Source organism: Antechinus flavipes, chromosome 4 (assembly GCF_016432865.1).
Source record: "Antechinus flavipes isolate AdamAnt ecotype Samford, QLD, Australia chromosome 4, AdamAnt_v2, whole genome shotgun sequence".
NCBI lineage: Eukaryota > Metazoa > Chordata > Mammalia > Dasyuromorphia > Dasyuridae > Antechinus > Antechinus flavipes.
Genome location: NC_067401.1, coordinates 119,660,880 through 119,681,570, shown reverse-complemented (window position 1 = coordinate 119,681,570; position 20,691 = coordinate 119,660,880). Strand labels below are relative to the sequence as shown.

Below are 20,691 nucleotides of genomic sequence, written 5' to 3'. Positions count from 1 at the left end.
TATAAGCCACGGGCAAAAATGTTTCTCCTGGGGGACCAGAGGGCATCGTACAGCTTAGGGGACAACGAGTTACCAAGTTCCCTGTCCTTGCCTCAAGCTCAAAGGGGAAAAAAGGTTGGGGGAGGCGGGCAGAACGGGCCATCCAAAGCCATGGAGGGAAAAGGAGACTTCTGATTGTTCGTGCTCCATCCCCTCTGTGAGGCTGTACTCTCCTTCTCCACAGGTGCATCCCTCTTTTCCCCCTATAGTTGGGGTCTCCAATCCATTTTTCTCTAGGAGTGGGTGAGGGCCTATTTCTTAACAGGTCTGGAACCTCCATCTATACCGTCTGTAGGTTTTCAGCTTTTCCTTCTAAATGGTCAAAGACCGTCTCTTTTTTCCACCTTCCCTTCGCCGTAAGGTGTCTCTCCCTCCCCACCCCCAGTCCCTCCTTAAACCAGCCCTCCCCATCCCAATCTCTCCTTCTGCCCAGGGGCATTGTGGGAGGAAACAAGATGTGGGGCGAGAGCGGCGCGGGGAGAAGCCCGCAGTGCGGGGCCGGGCTGGCGCAGCCAATGGGGAGGCCCGGCGACAGCGCGTGGGGAGGGGTGGGGGGTAGGGGCGGGGTTCTATTTCTGGGGGGGGCAGCGCGCCAGCCGGAGCTCAGCAGCAGAGCAGATCAGATCCGAGGGAAGCTGTGCTAGCGTGGGAGCTACCTACCCACCGAGAGAGAGAGAAAGGGGGAGCGAGAGCGGGCGCGGGAGGGATCGGAGGAAACCAGCTAGGAAGTAAGGACTGCGCGCACGGGGCCGGGGCCGGGGCCGCGGGGCACTGGAGCTGAGCCACCTGCGGCGGCGGCTGCTGCAGGAGCAGCAAAGGGGACACCGCCCCCGTCCCCCTTCCCCCGTCCCCACCCCCCTCCCCCGCATCGGCTCCTTAGCCTACCACCTTTGATTTTTGCTCCCTCGAGGGGGCTGCGTGCGAGGACTTGTCACTGTGAAGGTGAGCGGTTGGGCCAGGGGATGTGCCTGGGAAGGAGGGGGGAGGGGAAGTGTGCTTGGCGAGGTGCGTGCATGGGGGAGGGGGCTCCCGAGGGAGACCTGGGGGAGGGAACCGATCCAAACTGGCGGCCTAATGGGTGGGGATTTGAAGCTGGCTGCTTGGGGCGCCGGGTAGAGGTGGGAGGGGGCGGGAGGGGAAGGCAGGTGGTGGCCTCGGGCTAAGGGACCGGGCCTGGGCACCTCTGGCCTGAAGTCTCCTCCGCGTTCCTTTTCCACCTCCCCCACGTCTTCCACCTCCAGGGCCCGTGGATGGCTCCTTGGGCCAGTTTGGAGGCCGCCTAGCTGCTTTGCCCTCTGCGGCTCCTGCTGTTGCTTCCCACAATGCCTCCTAGCCCCACCTTTATTATCCAGCAAAGAAGGGGAGGGGGGGGAGGAGGATGGAAAGGGGCTGGGGCTGGAAGGAGGAATCTGAGGCCTTGCTTGCCGCTCTCTAAACCTGGAGCAAGTTTAGACGCCAGCCTCCCATCGCTCTCCTCCCCCCTGGAGCGGTAGTGTTAGCTCCGTGCAGCTCGCAGCTCGGCTCTCCTCCTTCCTTAACCTTGGCCTGCAGCGGGGCTGCCTCAACTCCTGCCCGACATGGAGGGGGGGGATCGCTACCTTTGGGGTTTGGACCCCCATTAAGGTCCCTCAGCCTTGGATTGCTCCAGGGCCGGCCCGACGGGGAATGGAGGGTGGGATTCCCACGTACTCGGGCAGCCCCCTTGCAGTGCTCCCCAGGCAGCCCCAGCCTCTTTCACGTGGGAGGTGGGCTGGGTGGGATTTCGAACTCTCTGGATTCCAACCCACGTTGGACCCTCCCTTAACCTGGGAGACTACTCGTCGTCTAGCCCCAGCGTCTGCCCTGGAGGGGACGGATCTCTTCGTTCCTGTGCCCCTTTAGACGTGTCCCTCGGGGGCACCGGACTGCTGAGGTGTTCCCCCGCCCACCCCTGTAGGCTTCCCGTTTTCTGGTGTTTGGGGGCCCTAGGCAGGAGGTGAGGGGGGATGGGGTGGAGAGGGCACCGGGCGTGACGCGGCTCCCGATGCTGCCCCCCTCCGGGGTGTCCTTCCTGCAGAGAGGACGCCCAGTCACTCCCGGCGCAGCTCCAGGCCGATGGGGGCGGGGTGAGAGAGGCTCGGTGGACCAGGCCCTGCAGACCTGGCAGGGTTGGGCCAAGGGGGAAGGAGCAGGGACTGAGATCGCCTGGAAGGAAAGCAGGATTTCGTTTTTACTTCAGAACCTCACTTGCCCTTCAGCGATCCCCTTTTGGAGAGCCAACCCCTGGGTAAGAAAGAGCAGGGAAAAGGAACAAGATCTTCAGGCAGCAGATGGGGGAGGTCAGGAGGGGAAGCTCCTAGGGGTGAGGAAGGGAGAAATAGATGTTATTGAGGGAACTGGGAAGCTCTGACAGTCTCTTAAAATTGTCTCTACCTGATGCAAAATGGAGGGTGAGGGTTTGGGGGAGTTGGCCTGCAAGCCCCTGCCCCTAATTTTTTCTCTTAAAAAAAAAAAAACATTCTAATGGCTCAAATCTTCTTGGTTTTCTTTTGAGTCCTAATCCATTACTTTTTCCATTTTGAGGACAGGGTCTTTCTTGAATTGAGAGAGGTAAGCCTTGAGGCAGGTTAGACTGGACTCTGGCTTGTATGTGTAGGGGGCCATGGGGAGGGGGAATAATTGTGGCATTGTAGTCACAAGACTGACATTATGTAACTGGCTGGCTCTTTTCTGGAGAGTAGGCTGGGTTTTAATTACTGTAACAAAGTTGTTCATTTGGACTTTGGGGAGCAGACTGGGGAGCAGGTGAAATTTCTAGATAAAACATCCAAATTTGTACTTGTGTTTCCTGAGGCCAACCCCAACCCCTTCCCTTCACCCTCCCCTTTTAGGTTTTGTAAACAGGCTCTCCTTATAGTAACTCTGAATAAATAAATTTAGAATGAGCAGCAGAAAGACTACCAGGCAATACTACTGGGATTTAAATCCAAATTTTATTCCCTGGTGCTTTCCTTATCTGCCTCCCTTGTTATCTTTCCTATGAATCAGGAATGATTAGGATAATGGAAAATTATCTTTCTTTGGAATAGTTACAGCTACATAGTATTTTATATACCTAGCTGATCTGAGAAATGGGAAGGTTCAAATGAGATAAAGGGAATTCCCAAGGTCATGATGGGAATGGGATGAAGGAGGCAGCCTTGGCTAGGTTATATGCAGGAAGGAAAGAATGTTCTGTGTTTCAGAATGGAACCCTTGTCTCCTGGCCCTTTTTTACAACGAGATTGTGCCTCCGAGGCACTGCTGTCTTGTGTGTGTGGGGGGGGAGGTTGTGTGTAGTCCTGCCCTTTAAACTCCTATTGCCTGAATCACCTCCCCTCCAGGTAGAAGAGCTCTACTTGAGACACTTCCGTATCATTCACTACCACTGAAGCTGTGGCAGTTGTATCTTTCCTGCACTGCCAAATGAGAGATTGTTGTTTGCTATAGGCCAAGGGAAGGGGGGGAGGGGATAGGCAGAAGATGGGCCTAGAGATCAATGAATTTATAGATCTCTGGTTTTGAGGAGACTAATGTAGTTCTCACTGTTCAGGTTTCCTGTGCATGCCCAAGGTAGAATGAGGTAAGATGGGAAACTACTTTTGCCCAGCAGATTGGATGCCAAGGGGGGAAGCTCCAACAGTGGGATCTCCATGGCATGGTATTAGATGTAATATTGGGGTAAGGGGAGGTAGGGAAGAGGAGGGTAGGAAGGTTGTTGGAGTCTCACCTAAATGTCTTTTCCTCTTTGATTTTATTAGGGAAGAAGCCTGAGTGCCCTCTGGTGGTTTTTCTTTTATGTCTGAGTCAGGGGGTAAACTCTGGGTTTGTGTATTCTAGGATGCCATCAGAGGTTTTTTTGGTTGTTTTTTGACAGGAGGAACATTAAAATAATAATTTTTCCTATTGATGTGCCACCTACAAGGTACTATCCACATCCACAGATCATCTACATATCTATCACTATTTTCTCCACTTAGTTTTTATTGAAACAAAGTGTTTTAGTCTAACTTTGAGGAGACGAGCAACATTAGAACCCCTTGGTAGATACAGAAACTGAGACTCAAGAGAAACCTTTTTTGCTCCTCTTATATGGGGAAATCAGTGGTAGAGTTGAGAGTAAAGTACTAAACCACTGGACCATGCTGGAGTGGACACACCCCCTGCTAGGGAGGGTGGAAGAGGGTCAAAGAAGAATTCAAAGTACTACAAGGTTTGAGTGGGAGGCTGGCACATGGTCCTGAGTCTGAGTCTTCCAAGCCTCTTGCCTGCTAAAATGGGAAGCATACGATTGAGAGATGGAAAAAGACTTCTCCAATCCCCTTATTTTGCAGATGAGGAAACTGAGTCCCAGAAAAGTGATCAGGTCACTTAGGCATTGACAGAGCCAGGACTAGAAGGCATTTCTGCTTTGTTCTTCTCCCATACTGGTTGCCTCTTTCTTCAGGGTCAGGGAAGCTTATATTCGTGAGTCCCAGAACGGTGATCAGGTCACTTAGGCAAGTGACAGAGCCAGGACTTCTGCTTCTAAGTTCTTTATTCTCCCATACTGGTTGCTTCTTGCTCTCCAGAGGTACAGAAGTTTATTTTCATGACTTCGGTTTGGTTTTGTATTTGCAATAACACACTTCTAAAGTGGATTGTGTTTCTCATTCCTTTGCTCCTTTGAATGAGTGTCCCATGAGCCACCTGAGTTTGGGAGAATTTTACAAGCCCCCGATCAATGCCGGGCTGCCGTTTTCTCCTGTTTTCAGAATTTCTAGAATGAGGTTCTGCACCCAGTGAGGCCCTCAGACCTCAGAGCTGTGGAGCGAGGAGCCAGACTGACCGCCACATGTGTTTTTGCTATAGTGCCGCCATGTCTGACCGGAAGGCAGTGATCAAGAACGCAGACATGTCTGAGGACATGCAGCAGGACGCGGTTGACTGTGCAACGCAGGCTATGGAGAAGTACAACATAGAGAAGGACATCGCTGCCTATATCAAGAAGGTACAGCATGGGAAGAGGGGCGAGCTGAGGGCTAATGTGGCGGCTGACCCAGCAGCTGGGAGTCCAGAGTGCTAGACAGCTTAGCAGCATTATTTCATGCATATATATCCTGCTTGTTGCGAGAGAGAGAGACACTCGAAAGATGGCGGGGAATAGAATGTCACCAAACTTAGGCTTTCCCTTGTACAGGGAAATATAATGCAAATGAGTAGGGCAGCTAGGTGGTGAAGTAGATAGAACCTAGCACCTGGTGTCAGGAAGACATCTATCTCCCTGAGTTCAAATCCAGCCTCAGACACTCGATAGCTGTGTGATCCTGTTTGCCTCTGTTCCTCAGCTGTAAAATGAACTGGAGAAGGAAATGGCAAACTGCTCTAGTATCCCTGCCAAGAAAACCCCAAATGGGGTCATGGAGAGTTAGGCAGGACTGAAAAACAAAACATCATCATATCCATTCAGATTGGTAACTACCAATATCAGAGACAGGACTGTTGTTGACCTGTTCTCTTCTCACTTTCCCTGCGTGAGAATTTATATTGCAGGTAAACTAAGAGAGGAGTCTTCCCTTTACAAAAGGATTATTAGGAAGTAGGTGACAAAGCTGGAATTGGAATCCACTTCTGGTCAGAGTCCTTTGTTCTTCTCCCACATTCCAGTTACCTCTTGCTCTCCAGAGTCAGAGGAAGTTAGATTATTTGGAACACAAATTATAGGATTCCTTTTAAGTGGCTTCATAAGTGTGTTTTTGGACATCATTAAGTGCTTGACTGAGGCATAAATATTGGAATCCTGTGGTCAATTACTGAATAGTCTAAAGTGAAAACATAACCTTTAAAATTATGACAGAAATCAGTGGGGAGAAATGCTTTGTGGAGATTCTGATCAAAATATCACATCTCAGTTGGGAAATGGCCCAGTGCCATTTGAGAATGGATGACCTCTTATAATAGTATTGCAGCACTGGAAGGGACATTAGAGACCAATTCTAGATCTGCTTGGGAAGACTGCTGGGTTGGGTGTGGGGAGACTAGAGCTCTGATCTCATGGCTCAGCCATTAACTTGCAGTGTGACTTTGGGCATGCTATTTGACCTCTAAGGCTCAGTTTCTTCCTCTTGTAAAATGAGAAGGTTGAACCAGATGATCCCCAAAGTTCCTTCCAGCTTAGACATGGTAATCTATCCAGCTTCTGAATTTCATGGGTGAGGAAATAGGGCCCCAGAGAAATAATTTCCTTCAAGGCTACCACTGCTTGTTTAGTAGCAGATTAGGGACCAGAATCCAGGTTTCTAGCGGTCCTTATTCTAGTATTCTTTATATGATAACAGTGAAAATATTTAATATTTAGATAGCTGCTCACAAAGCTTTTTACATATGTAAAATTCTCAAAAGAATTCTGTCAAATAGATGCTGTCATCCCTATTTAACAGATGTGGAAACTGAGGCTGAGGGAGGTTAAGTTGACTTACTTAGAGTCACACAACTAGTAAATTGTCTGAGTCTGGATTTGAACTTTTCCTCACTTCCATGTGTAGTACTATATAACGTGTCACCTAATTACTATATACCACTTTTATACCACTGCCTCTTTAAATGTAGTTGATTGAACTACAGGCTTTGGGGAAATTTGCCCACTACAGCTGGATCATTTGAGCAGAGTTCCAAATTTTGGTGCACAGACCTTATATACCTAAACATATCTGATTTCCAGGATATCCTAAAGATACTTCAGTAAGACAGTTGAAATTGATAAAAAAAGACAATTGAAACAACTGCTGGGTTGAGAAGATAGAACATTGTCTGCCTTGTTAACACCTCTTTCCTTTCAACTTAGCTCATGGAAAGGATGAATTCAAATTTTGTCATTAAGTTCTCATGACTTCTCCTCCTAGGCTCCTGCTCCTGATTCTGCATTTGAAAGAGAAATTTAAGTTAAAAGAAATATGCCCACTATGTACAAAATATTGAGTTAGGTACTAGGGGTACAAGGAGAAAAGCAAAACTGTGACTACCCTCAGGGAGCGTACATTTTCTTAGAATATAATATTTACTGAGTTTAAGCTGATTTATTGGGGTTGACTTTAACCAAACAACCTAGAGAGAAGGTTCCTCCCTTCCATCTCTCAATTTCAGGGACCCTGTTTATAACTTGAGGCTGTGGTGATTTCGTGTTCTGGAAGTCAGTAAAGGTCCAGGCATGCTTGCTTTTTAATGATTTGGGGAGATTGTCTGGCTTTCCAGATTCCCCAAATGTAGATTTGAGGGGAACCAGGGTTCCCCTGGGGTAGAGAAAGAGAAAGATGACCAATGTTTACCTGTAAAGTGGCTAAGGCCAGAGGGGCTGGAATAATTAGCCCATGATGTGATTCATTATTGATGAAAGAGGGAGGAAGAATCTAGTTAACTTTAGAACCTGAGCTCTCACAGTTTAGAGCTGAAGTCATTGGTGGGGGTAGGGAAGGGAAAGTAGGGGGGTAGATAGGGAGTCAGGTAAGGTACCAACTAAGCCTACCCAGGGCCCAGATACTGATGAGAGAGTTCCCTGATCTCCCCTCCCCCCCCAGGCCCTCCCTAACCACCCCAACTCTTATTTCCTCTTAGGAATTCGACAAGAAATATAACCCCACGTGGCATTGTATTGTGGGTCGAAATTTTGGCAGCTACGTCACACATGAGACAAAGCACTTCATCTATTTTTACTTGGGTCAAGTTGCAATCCTCCTTTTCAAGTCCGGCTAGGTGGCGCAGTGGTGGCGGTGGCTGGAGGTGGGCAGCGGTGGTGGCAGGCGGAGCTGAGACTGTTATATGCACTGAAGGCTGGCACCAGGATTTCCTCTCCAATGGCTGTGCTACTGCATGGATTGTATACCCGACTTCATGTGTATATGTTGCAGTAAAACAAAAAACAAAAAACAAAAAACCTACTTCTGTTTAGTTGCCTGGGGAAGAAGGCTGCTTTCTGTTGTTTAATTTAAAAAAAAAATACATTCCCCCCCTCCTTTGGTTGTATTGCACTAGGAAATATCTCTCAAAACAAATTCTCCTGTCCCCCTAAAAAAGCTTAAAAGGAGAAATAACCCCTCCCTCTCCCCAAGGATTTTGGAGTGCTCAACTTAATCCTTCCCATGATGGGTGCCTTCTTTGGAAGGCTTGAGGAAAGCTAGGGGGGTGGGGATAATGTGTTAGGGTTGGGATGGGGGGGAGGGATCGAGAAAAGGGGACATTGGTTCCCCCATAATGTGAATCCAAGTGTTCTTGGATTGTAAGTTGGGCAGGGGGTGAGAATCCTCTAGAGAGGCCCTGGAAACTCTTTGTGGTGGGGTGGGTTGGGGGTGGGGGGGCAGAGACTTGTCTTGCTGTCTTCATTAGTGCTTAAGGGAGTGTCTAAGAGGTGTGTATGTTTGTGTGTGTGTCTTTGTGGATTTGGTGCATTAGGCTATTTTTTTTTTTTTTTTCCCTGCTGGTGCTCAGATTGGGAGGATGCTAGGGGCAAGATTATTCCATTTTCTCTCATTCCATATCCCCAGTCTGGCCATGTCCAACTCATTAACTCCTCCACTTCCTTGGAAGAGTCCCCCTTAGGTTAGACTCCCTGTTAGCTGATGGGCCAGGGAATTTCCAGTGACTTTGATCGGGTCTGAACCTTCCTCCTTTCTGTATTTGCGAAGTCTTTGAGAGAAACAGAATGTGTGTGTCTGTGTGTCTGTCTATAGAAGGGCACAGTGAAGGGGGTTTGGGGACAGCTGAGTGATCTGGGCACAGTGCTCATTGCAGCTCCTAGCGCAGGAGATGGTCTCCAGTGGGGGATCCATGGGATGAATAGAGAAGTCTTAGACTCTCATCCTGGGAGCTGGTTCTCAGTTGTAGGCTGCAGAAGGTGTGACTTGGTGAAACGCAGAGCCGCTGGTTAAGGTGCATGCCAGTGTTTCAGGGTTGGGGGAGCAGAACTGGTGGTTTTGGTGTTAAATGATTTTGGGGAGCTCCTCTGGGAACTCATCTTGCAGCATAGATGAAGGGGGAAGAAAGTCATAAAGGAAGTGGGGAAACCCTAATGGGAAAGGACAGGGCTTCAGCTTAGGGGAATGTAGAGGCTTAAAAAGGGTCAATTGTGAAATCGAGGTGAGAGGGAAAGCTAATGCCTTGAACTGCTTATCTTTCTGTGTCTTGTCCAAAATATTGTTCTGGGGATGGGGTAGATGTTGGGGAATTAGGGATGAATGAAGCTCATTTTTTCAAGCTTTTAAGTCCTGGCAGAATGGACTACCCTTCCCCTTCCCCCTGGTCTTCTGTGCTTTCCACCTTTCTTTACAATGCTAGAGGAAACCTGCATTGGGGGTGGGGGGGGGGGGCTGGGCAGTGATAGGATGTTCTTTGTATTATAAACTGGGCAGTGAAGGATGTGCTGTCTGTGATAAATTGCTTGGATATTAGATTTTTTTTTTAAGTAAATGTTTGAGTTTGTGTTGTCTCCCTTTCCCCTACCCCTTTGACTTGTAAGGCCAATTGAAAGTGTCTGGTTTGTGTTCATCTCTCTTTTTTTGTCTTTATTCTCTTGGAGCAGGGGTGGCTGCCCCTCCCCTTCCTCATCCCCCTTGCTCTGCCTCCATTCCTCTCTTGGACATTAAAAATTGATTGATGCACTTCAAACTTGTTTTGTGTTTTTTGGGGGGATGGAGTGGGTAAAGGGAGTTTGAGATTCAAGTTGGAGGGATGTCTTCCTCCTCTTCCTTAAATGAATAAAGGGAGGTGGGATAATCAAATGAAGGATGAGTCTTTTGATTAGGGCTCAGCTGCAATAGGGTGTATTTGTTAAATGGGGATGGTCTTTAAGGACCTAAGGGTGGATTTATTAAGTGGGGATGATCAGTACATTCATCCCTGAGCTTGGATCCAGGTTAGATCCTTGGTGTTAGGGAGGTGAGTTTTGGGTCGCATCTCCAGTCGATCTCCTAAGTCTAAAGGCCCATTTACTGAAATAAGCAAATTGCAAGTTGAGAATAGAAGCTCCTAGCTGTGGTAGTTTCTAAAGGCCTTGTGGGTGAGTGGGGAAGTTAAGATGGAGGGAGGGGTGGCCTTTGTTGCTCCAAATAGGACTATTGGAAATTTCTCAAAAATAAATTGATGTTCTACTGGTCTTTGGTTTGATAATACCAGGTTTAAGGGAGATAGAGGTGAAGAAGAGATGAAACTTGGTTTTAGCTACCCCTAGGATTAATGATAACTTTTCCTTATCCAACCTGGAGTTACTACGCTAGGGTCCTTGCCAATCCCCTTAGAGTTTACTTGGAGGGTCTGGTCCCCTTAGCATCATGGATCCCAAGATCTCAGATGGAGAACTCAATTTGGGTTTTGAAGGGTACTCCACTGAAGTACTTGAAGGGTTCCCAAGAAGGGAATGGGAATCTTGCTTTAGAAGTGGTTTTCATGACTCCTAGGGATCAAGAACAAAGGAAAAATAAAAGCAAGTGACATTGGGACCATCCTACTCTCCATCTCCTGCATAGATGACTTTTACTCTTCTCTATTGATCTCTCTCTCCCTCTCCCCTAGTTGAATGCTCTTTTTCCTATTTGGGTGGGTGGGAAGTGTTTATTATAACCTAGACCCATCCTGATTGGTTCCAGCCCTACCGAAGGCTCCCTTCTGTTTAATGACCCCTATTGCATTCTAATGCCTTTTGCCCATTAATAAAAATAATAATAAATATTTTGTTTTCCAAAAACATGCAAAGACAGCACTCAACATTCACTTTTGTAAGACTTTGTATTCCAAAATTTTCTCCCTCCATCACAGTCCTCTTTCCCAAGACAGCAAGCAGTCTGATATAGGTTAAATATGTGCAATTCTTAAACATAGTTTGATATCTGAGAGACCGTTCTTAGGAGACAAAGTTGGGAAAAGGGGACAAACTTCCTGCTCTTCTGTTCTCTAAAAAAAAAAAAATGTAAAAGAATCAGGAGTGCTCCATCTTCTATGAAGACTTGTCTCCAGATTGCATTCTGGCCAATTTTATTTGTGGCTTGGTTTTTTGCTTGTGACTGATTACTATATGGGTGTGTGTGTTTTTTTACATTTTTTACTTTTTTATTTTTAATAATAGCTTTTAATTTTCAAAATATAGTTTTCAACATTCATTCTTAGAAAACTTTGTGTTCTAAACCTTTTTCCCTCTCTTCCCCTACCCCCTCCCTTAGACAGCAAGTAAACCAATATAGTTAAATATGTGCAATTCTTCCAAACACATTTCCACGTTTTATCATGCTGCACAAGAAAAGTTAGATCAAAAAGGGGAAAAAATGAGAAAAAAAAAAAGCAAGCAAACAACAAAAAAAGATGAAAATGCTATGTTGTGATCCACCTTCAGTCTCCATAGTTCATTCTCTGGATGCAGAAGGCTCTCTCCATCAAAAGTTTATTGGAATTGCCTTGAATCACCTCATTATTGAAATACACCCCATTGTAGCTGAGCTGTAATCGAAAGACATGAAATCACGTCTATTACAATTGATCATCACATAATCTTGTTGCTATGTACATGTTCTCTCGGTTTTACATGTGTGTAGTTTTAGATGGAAAACTTTGGATAGGTTGGAAGTTCTTAGTTTATGGGTATCCACTCTAAAACTCTGACATCAGGGAGGTGATGCTATGATATGCAAGTTAATTGGATTGAAGTGAAGGAGGGCTGGGCAAGATCACTCCTCCAGAGCCATCTGGGTCCAGTGGCCAGATATAAATCAGGATGACCAGAGATGGCTTTGGAAGCAATGGGAGACCTTGGTCTTTTTAAGCAAAGGTCTCTCCCAGGTCTCAGAGACTACACCCATTCAGTGATTAAGGCTAGTTAGCCATTAAGACAAAGAATCTCCTTTCACCTAGTCCAAAAAAAAAATCTAAAAGAAAGAAACTTGGGAAGGGAAGATCTTCTGTAAATAGCAATCTTTACACTCAATCTCAGTCAGTCAGGACCCAAGTAATAACCAAACAGGTTAATTTAAGAGCACTTTCTGGAGGAAGTGACTTCCTCTGGGACAAAATAGAGGCGGCTCATCATACCCTGTCATGTGCAATTTTATGATCCTTCTCCTTGGGGTCACTCAGCCTTACTATATTTCTTCTATTGCTTTCCTACCCCGGAGCTTCTTTCTGTGTGGTCTCTATGGGTCTTTAAGTAGGAGGTGGAAGAGTCATTTAAAAATGGCCATTCTAGGGAGATAGCAGGCTGTGGGGAGAGGAAAACGAATTTTCTGGCTTCCTGATTTTTCTCTTTTGGAATTGGTGGGTAAGTGGGAAGTCATGTGCTGATTTTTGCCCAGGCAGGTTCCACAGTCATGGAAACTTCTTTTTCTTCGTCTATCAGAATTAATTAATTATTCCTCCCCTCCCCACTTTCCAAGGAAGGAAATATTGTAGCTTGTAGCTTGACTGAAACAATACAATAAATGCTGCTTATTGTGACCTCTGACTACTCTTTAGAGCTGGGAGAGAGGCAGTTATACTCCTTGTCCCACTTGCCACTGAGTTCCATAGCTTAAAAGAAAAGTTGTCTTTCCACCCAGAGTTATGGGGCTTACCCCTTACTTTTATCAGTCTCTGGGGAAAGTGATCCAAACCCCACCTTTAGTATTTATTGACTTTAGGTAATCACAGTTTTACTGGGTCTCAGTTTTCACAACTGTAAAATGAGGAAGTTGGGCTAGAACGTTTAAATTGAATTCTCAATCTGAGATCTTGGGATCCATGATCTCTCTCACTGATTATCTTAACTTAATGTCTAAAAACTGTCATTAGAATAGATTCAGATTTAGAGCTCAAAGACAACTAAGAAATCTGCTAATTCTACCTCCTCGTCTTGCAAATGAGGATGAGGAAACTGAGTTAAGTAATTTGTCCAAGGGAATAAATGGTAGAGCTAGGATTGGAAATTCAGACCCTCTGATTCTTCTTCCTTGGGTCAGAATAAAGTCTCCCATACTTCACTTTAAGGTCTGGTAGTTTCTTTCTACCTGTCCATTCCCTTTTCCTAGAGTTTTCTTTCCTCTTGCTTGGATGGATGCAAGGGGAGACCTTGGCCTTTTTAAGCGAACTTCAGCCTCCTTGGGTTCCAATTGCAAAACAGCTGTACCTGTTGTTGATATAGTGCTTTTAACTTTTCAATCTCTTTTAATTCTATTGTCTCTTTTGATATGCATAGCAACCATAAATTAGGCTTTCCTCATTTTATAAATGAGAGACTAGGGATCAAATAGGTATCACATAGGTTCTGTGGTTTGTAGCAGAGTCAATCAATCAGCATTTATCAAGAGTTTACTATGTGCTTAGCACTGTGCTAAGAGCTGGGGATACAAAAAAATTATCTTCAAGAGACTCACAGTCTAATAGAGGAGTCAAGAAACAAACAAATTTATGCAAACTAGCTATAGATAGGATAAGTAGAGGGAAGACACTTAGGGATTAAAGAAGGAGTTGGGAAAGGCTTCCTGTAGATGAAATTTTAGTTAAGACTTAAAGAAGCAACTAGGAGTCAAGAACATCTGACTTTAAATCCTACTTCAAACATTAGCTATGGGATCCTGGGCAAGTCACTTTATATTCCCCTCAGTTCCACATCTGTAAAATGAGCTGGAGACAGAAATGGAAAACCACTCCAGTATTTTTGCCCAGAAAACTCCAAATGGGGTCATGAGGAGTTGGATGCAATTAATTCACAAAACAACAGTAGAGAAAGAAGCTCTGCACTAACCACTAAAATGGATCACTTATTAGTCATAATGTGGAGGGGCCCCTTGCAGTTATACTGGACTGATTCCTCTGAAAATCTGCCCAGCACATATAGAGTTAGACAGGGTTATTTAAAATGCTATCTAGAGGATGAGCAAAAGTAAATTGCCTTCCCTGGGGCTCTTATTCTGCTATATGTCAAAGTTCTATGATTTCCAAAGTTATGATCTATATGTTAATAGACAAGTCTTAAAGCAGTGTCCTAAGTTATGTAAGTTGCCCATGGTCACAGAACTCATAGTTTCCTTTTCTATAAAATGATGGGGCTCTAATAGAATAGTTGATTTCCAAGGACTGTGTTCTGAGTATCTATCAATCTTTCTCATCCTGTCCCTGACATATATTGGCTATGGAACTCTGAATAAATCCCTTAACTTCTTAGTGCCCCAGGAAATCTGTGTATATATGTAGACCAATGACATTATGTTATCTGATACCAGGCCTAATAGAAGAAGGATGTGGTCCAGGACAAAGGCAGCTCATGTGCCATGAAAAAATGATAAAGAAAAAAAGCAAGCAGGGGGAAAAACTAACTATATAAATGGCCTATACTTCAAATCCAACCCCAAGGCCCAAAACATTGTATGAGAAGTGTTAGAAGGAGAATTGGAATCTACCTCCTTTCTGATTGTAGGCCCAGATTGTTCCATGTTGCCTTTCCTACTATAAATTAGGGAAAACACTGGTTTGGGAGTGAGAAGTTTTGATTTTTGATTTAGTCTTTTACTACCTATGTGACCTGGGGCAAATAATTTCAACTCTCTTGATTGTTAGTGTCATCATCCAAAAAATGAGGGGGTTGGACTAATGTCCTCTAACTTGCAACTCTAAATCCTCTGATTCTTTTTTTTTTTTTTTTAATAAAGCTTTTTATTTTTAAAAAATACATGCAATGCAACATCCACTCTTGGAAACCTTTATGTTCCAATTTTTTCTCCCTTTCTTCCTCCCTTCCCCTCGATAACGAATAACTCATATAGGTATTTTCACATTTATCATGCTGCACAAGAAAAATCCCTACACCAAAAATATCACAGGTCCTGTTCCTATTCCTACATAGTACTTGTAAGGTGCTTTACATACATGATTTCACTTAAGTCTCACAACTACCCTGTGATTTAGGTACTATTGTTATTAATTATTATTTTCATTTTACAGATAAGGAAACCAAGGCTCTTCCTTCTTCAAGTTTGAAAAATAATTTTAATGTGATCTATAAAAGGAATGGGAATGACAGTAACAAGCAAGATTCATTCCTGAATACTGCTATGGCACTGCAATATTCTGATATTTGAAAGTCAAAGGGGGAAACCCCAAATAGTTAAATATAGAGGGCCAAAATATGACCCTTTCCTTGACAATCAATGTTTGTTTGTTTGTTTGTTTGTTTTGTGGACTGAAGGAGATAGCTAATGAGCTCTCAATCTAGGAAAGGATTTTTCCTGATTAGGTGGATGTGAGTGGTTAAGTTTGTTCTCTCATATCCTCTTCTCCCCACTTATGGCTAAAAGTTATTAAATTCCCTAAAAGACTTCAGTCTCTCCTTTCTAATCTACCTTGCGACATAGCTGCCAAAATAATTAATCTGTTTAATATTCTTTGGTGGCTCCCCATTGACTATAGCATAAACTGCAAGTTTCTTGGGCTAGCATTTAAGGCTCTCTACAATCTGGTTCCACATACTTTGTGGGAACATAGATTTAGAACTGAAAGAGACCTTGGAGGTTAACAAATCTAACACCTTCATTTTTCTTTTGAAACTTTCTTTAATTTTAAAAAAAATTTTGAGTTCCAAATTCTCTCTCCTTCTTTCAGTCCCTCCCCTGCCCATTGAGAAGACAGGCAATATGATACACAATTATACATATGAAATTATGCAAGACATATTTCCAAATTATCTATAACACCCTCATTTGATTGATAAGAAAACTGAGGCAGTGAGAGGTTAAGTGACTTACTTGCCCAGTCACACAACTTATAAGTTTCTGAGTTATGATTTCCAATGAGTTTCTGAGTTATGGTCTCCAATGAGTGCAATGCTCTATGCACTATATCTAACTAGTTTTATTCTATATGACTTTCTTTCTGGCCTTCTGTGTTCTAGAAAAAAATTGGATTATTAGCTTTTCATGAACATATCCCCTCCTCTCCTGTCTTCACATATTGTTGCATGCCATACCCCATGTTCAGAATGTGCTCCTTCTTCATCTTTACTCTTTAAGATTGTGCTTAAGTGCTGCTTCCTCCATGAAGCCTCTCTAAATACTTTTCTCTCTTTCTCCCCACTCCATTCCAGCTGAAAGCAAACCTCCATCTTCAAATATTTCCAAGCCATTTAGTTAGCTCTTTCCTTTGCCATGATATTCTTTTTTAAAATTATATATAAGTATAGTATTTTATTTTTCTTAATTACATGTAGAGACATTTTCTAACATTCATTTTTATAAAATTTTGAGTTCCTTTATATGTATAGAGTTCTGTTCCTCCCACCTAGCCCCCACTAGTAAGACCCATCCTTGAGAGCAGGGGATATATTATTTTGATTTTTGTATTAGCTTCCACCAAAGTGGCTTCTGTGAAACAAGTATTTAAAAATATCTGAGTTGAAGTAATCGTCAAACCCTTACCCTAATAATAACCATACTAACTCACACTTATATAATGGTTTTTGGTTATAAAATGTTTATATATATATTTATATATCTATCTCAGTGATTTCATTTAATTTCACAACAGTCTTGTAATGTATCTAAGTTTTTCCCCCTTTATTAAAGCTTTTTATTTTTCAAAACATATGCATGGGCAATTATTCAACATTAGCCCTTGCAAAACCTTGTGTTTCAATTTTCCCCCCTTCCCCCCCTCCCCTAGATGATAATCCAATATATGTTAAATATGTTAAAATATATGTTAAATCCAATATATACATATCTATTTATACAATTATCATGCGGCACAAGAAAAATCAAATCAAACCAGAAAATAAAATGCAAGCAAACTACAACAAAAAGGTGAGAATGCTATATTGTGATCCACACTCAGTTCCCACAGGCCTCTCTCTGGGTGTACGTGGCTCTCTCCATCACTGAACAGTTGGAACTGCTTTGAATCATCTCATTGTTGAAGAGAGCCACGTCCGTCCAGAACTGATCATCATATAGTTTTGTTGTTGTGTTCTAATATAAGTTCTTCCCATTTTTCAGAGAAGGAAATTGAGGAGCAAGGATTAAGTGACTTGTCAGGACTAGGGGGTAAGCTAATAAATGGCAGAGCAGGTCTCCTGATGTTCCTTTGGTGTCCTTTCCACAATACCATATTACCAAGTGAGACAGTTTAAGGTACAATCCCCGTGCTCAAAAATTTTCCAGAACAATTGGGGAGATAAGCAACATGGGAAGCAGCATTAACCAATTGTATGTGATGAAATGACAGGCTAGTATATGGAAAGGCTTTAAATACTATAGAAATTTAGACCAAACAGTAGAATCAAAATAGTTTATACCAAGGGCAGGCAATGGGAAGCTAGATTTGTTCTTGAGTAGAATAGTGAGGTGAAGATTCTCAGAGAAAGCAGTCAGCTGGGGGAGGGGGGCTGGGGAAAAGATTGGACATAGAGTTAAGAGAGCAGGTCTGAAAAGTCAGAGAAATGGGTGGGGAGAAAAGGAAGGTGGGTACGAATACAGGAGGCAGGTGGGGAAGAAGGGCAGAATACAGAGTTCCATGGGGCCAGTTATGCAACAGAGGAGGGCCAGATGTTCAATCCTTACAGAATGGCAGTGCCACCTAGTCGCCAACATGGGTAATGCAGTGTAAGAAGGAGCAGGTGGGGAGGGGGCAAGAGAGACCGTGGGGAGGGGGCTGGGCAAAGACCCCAGGAGTCCTTGTGGGAGCACTTAGGGCACTTTCATGGCCACCCTCTCCAAGCTACTGGCCCCAACACAAGGGTAGGCTCTCCTCATGGGACCATGTGGGGAAGCAGGGAAGCTTAGGGGATGGCATTTGGAGCCAGGAAGAACTGGATTCAAATCCTCTCTCAGACATTTACTGGCTCTGGGGTCATGCACAAGACCTAACCTTTCTGTGTCTCTCTTTCCTCATCTGTAAAATGATGGGGGCAGATAATAGCTTTTGAGGTCTCTTCTCTCTCTGATCTACTCTTCTGCAAAAGTTTGTAGTGGGGCAGGGATGGTGCAGTAGATAGAGCTCCTGAGCCAGGAGGATCTGAATTCAGATCTGACCTCAGACCCTTACTGGGTGTGAGACCCTGGATGAGTCACTTAATCACAACTGCCTCTTCCCAACCCCCACAAAGAGAAAGAAAAAACAAACAAGTCCTTATGGCTCTTTATTGTTACCCAATGATGTTCAAATGCTTAATTTTCTTTTTCAGTTTTTTTAATATTAATTCTTCTCCACAATTGCTCTACTTCAGCCACATTGGACAACCTCCACTCTCCAAAAATGAACTCTGTTCCCATATCTCTTGTCTCCTTCAATTGAACAAGCCTTCATGAAGTTCTTTTTATGTTCAAGGAATAAATATATATAATATATTTAAAATAATAAATGAATATATTTATATATTTACATATAAAATAGTTTTACTTTAATGGTGTAAATATATAATGTAAATTTATATAAAATATATTTATATAATATATTCACATGTAAATTTGTTTATGTATTTATATAAATATACTTTTTATATTATTTATGGAAATATATTTATAAATAAACTTAAATTTTATCCGTGTATTATATAACATGTATGGATATATTATTTATAGAAATATATTTAAAAATAAATTTATGTACATGTGTTATATAATATATGTGGATATATTATTTATAGAAATATATTTCTAAATAAATTTAAATTTATATTTATGTGTTATATAACACATGGATATTATAGAAATATATTTATAAATAAATTTAACTTCATCTATATGTTATATAACATATATGGATATGTGTTGCATATATATTTATACAGAGAGCAAAAGTGAGAGTATTTTAGACAAAAACTAAGCAGTATCTGCCTTTAATAAGTTTACATTTTACTAGGAGAGACGTGAAAGTAGAACTCAAGGAAAACTGAAGAGAGTGAAAAATGAAATGAAAAATGGGAAGGCTTCATAGAGGAGGTAGCACTCTGATTCAGCCTTGAAGGAGTATAAGAATTTTGAGAAGCTGAGATGAAGAAGGAGTGCATTTCAGACATGGGGAATTCCCTGTATAAATATATGGAGGCAGCTTTTGAAGGATGGAATTTGGGGAACGTGTAGTCCAACTTGGCTAGAACTTAGAATTTTTTAATAAGTAGGAAGGTGAAATAAGACTAGAAAGGTAGTTTGGAATTATATGGCGGAGGGCAATAAAAAACCACAGTCAGACCTTGGTCTTAGGAGGAATTTTTTGGCTAGAAGGAGTCTTTTGACATTTGTGTGGAAGACAAGGTGAAACTGGGAACTGTATAAGAGGCTAATTCGGTATGTAGGAAAGAGACAAATTGAGTATGTGAGAAAGAGAATTCAGTATGTAGAAGAAGCAAATTTAATCTGTAGGAAAGAAGCAAATTCAGTGTATAAGAGAGACAAATTCAGTGTGTAGGAAAGGAGCGAATTCAGTGTGTAAGAAAGAAAATATTAGGGCCTGAAGCTTTTAACCCTGGAAATGATGAAAAGAAAACAGAGTCAAGAGCTATAAAAACAGAATTGAGAAGATTGGATAAATGATGAATTAAACCCCATTCATTATTATGGTAAATGATCAAAACTTTTAGGGAACAGTCATGGAAAAAGAATACAACTTGGCAACATGTCCTACTCTAAGGCTTCTTAAATTTTTTCTATTCACAACCCCTTTTTTGCCCAAGAAAGTTTTCCATGACCATGGGTACATAGGTATATAAAATAAGTATACAAATCAAACATTTACTTATAGCAAACCATAATTTTGCGACTCCCACATTCAGTTATGAGATTTCATATGGGGTCACAACCCACAGTTTTAACAGCTAACATTAGTGCACACAAATACTTGGCTGTGGCTCTGCCTTCACAACAATCGGATTACCCCAATATCATGGTTAGAAACATCCCTTCCTTCTTGCATTTGGGGGTTGCCCTGATTGACAGATGAAGGAAGTGGCACTGGAGAGCAAGAAGGGCATACTTTAATTTAGTTGGGGTACTGGCTTATATATGTGTGTGAATTTGGGGTCCCCTTTCCCTCATGTTTGAACTTGGGACCTCTATATGTCAAGTCTAGCAATGAGGAAACAGTCTTTAATGTCCACAAGGGGGAGAATAATGAGATAGAATCATAGAATTAGCAGGAGAAGGAGAAGGCAAGAGAATAATAGCTCACATTTTGGTGATACTTCATACATGTCATAAATGGCACTCAAATCCAGGTTTTCTTTACCTGGAGGCCAGTTGCTATGTGGCCTTTCCATTCTCAGTTTTTCAGGAAAAAAAAGTGTGTTCATACACAAATAGCTAGTAAATTTAGTAATTTATTTCCTCCTCCGTTAATCTGGGAAGTTAGCAAATTTAGAACCAGGGTTCAAATGCAGTCCTCTACCTATTAGTCTGACTTTTTCCATTACCTGTGCTTATTCAACTCACCCTGGCCATTCACTTTTTTGAGAGAGCCCTCTATTACTGCCATGGAAAAGAATTGATAAACCACTTATTTGTATTTGGTATTATGCTGGACAAACCCTCACTCCCCACCCACTCCTCCAATCCTCTGGGAGCTGATAGCTTCAGGCCCACACATGGATTCAGCCAAATGCTGACAAAGCAGTCACCGGAGCAGAAAAGGAAAACCAGCATTTAAATTGGTTTGGCAACCTAG

The 20,691-nt window shown here is 43.0% G+C and overlaps 1 protein-coding gene across 2 annotated transcripts; it reads left to right on the top strand.

The window, feature by feature from the left end:
• Positions 1-625: 625 nt before the first annotated feature.
• DYNLL2 (dynein light chain LC8-type 2) lies at positions 626-9,693 on the top strand. Of its 2 annotated transcripts, none has more exons than XM_051994207.1 (3): positions 626-981; positions 4,909-5,047; positions 7,648-9,693. In XM_051994207.1, the coding sequence occupies exons 2-3, from the start codon at positions 4,916-4,918 to the stop codon at positions 7,783-7,785; spliced, it is 270 nt and encodes an 89-aa protein (XP_051850167.1). In that variant the 5' UTR covers positions 626-981; positions 4,909-4,915; the 3' UTR covers positions 7,786-9,693. The 2 variants fall into 2 exon arrangements, with proteins under 2 accessions (XP_051850167.1, XP_051850168.1); XM_051994208.1 differs by lacking the exon at positions 626-981 and adding an exon at positions 2,213-2,305.
• Positions 9,694-20,691: the final 10,998 nt, after the last annotated feature.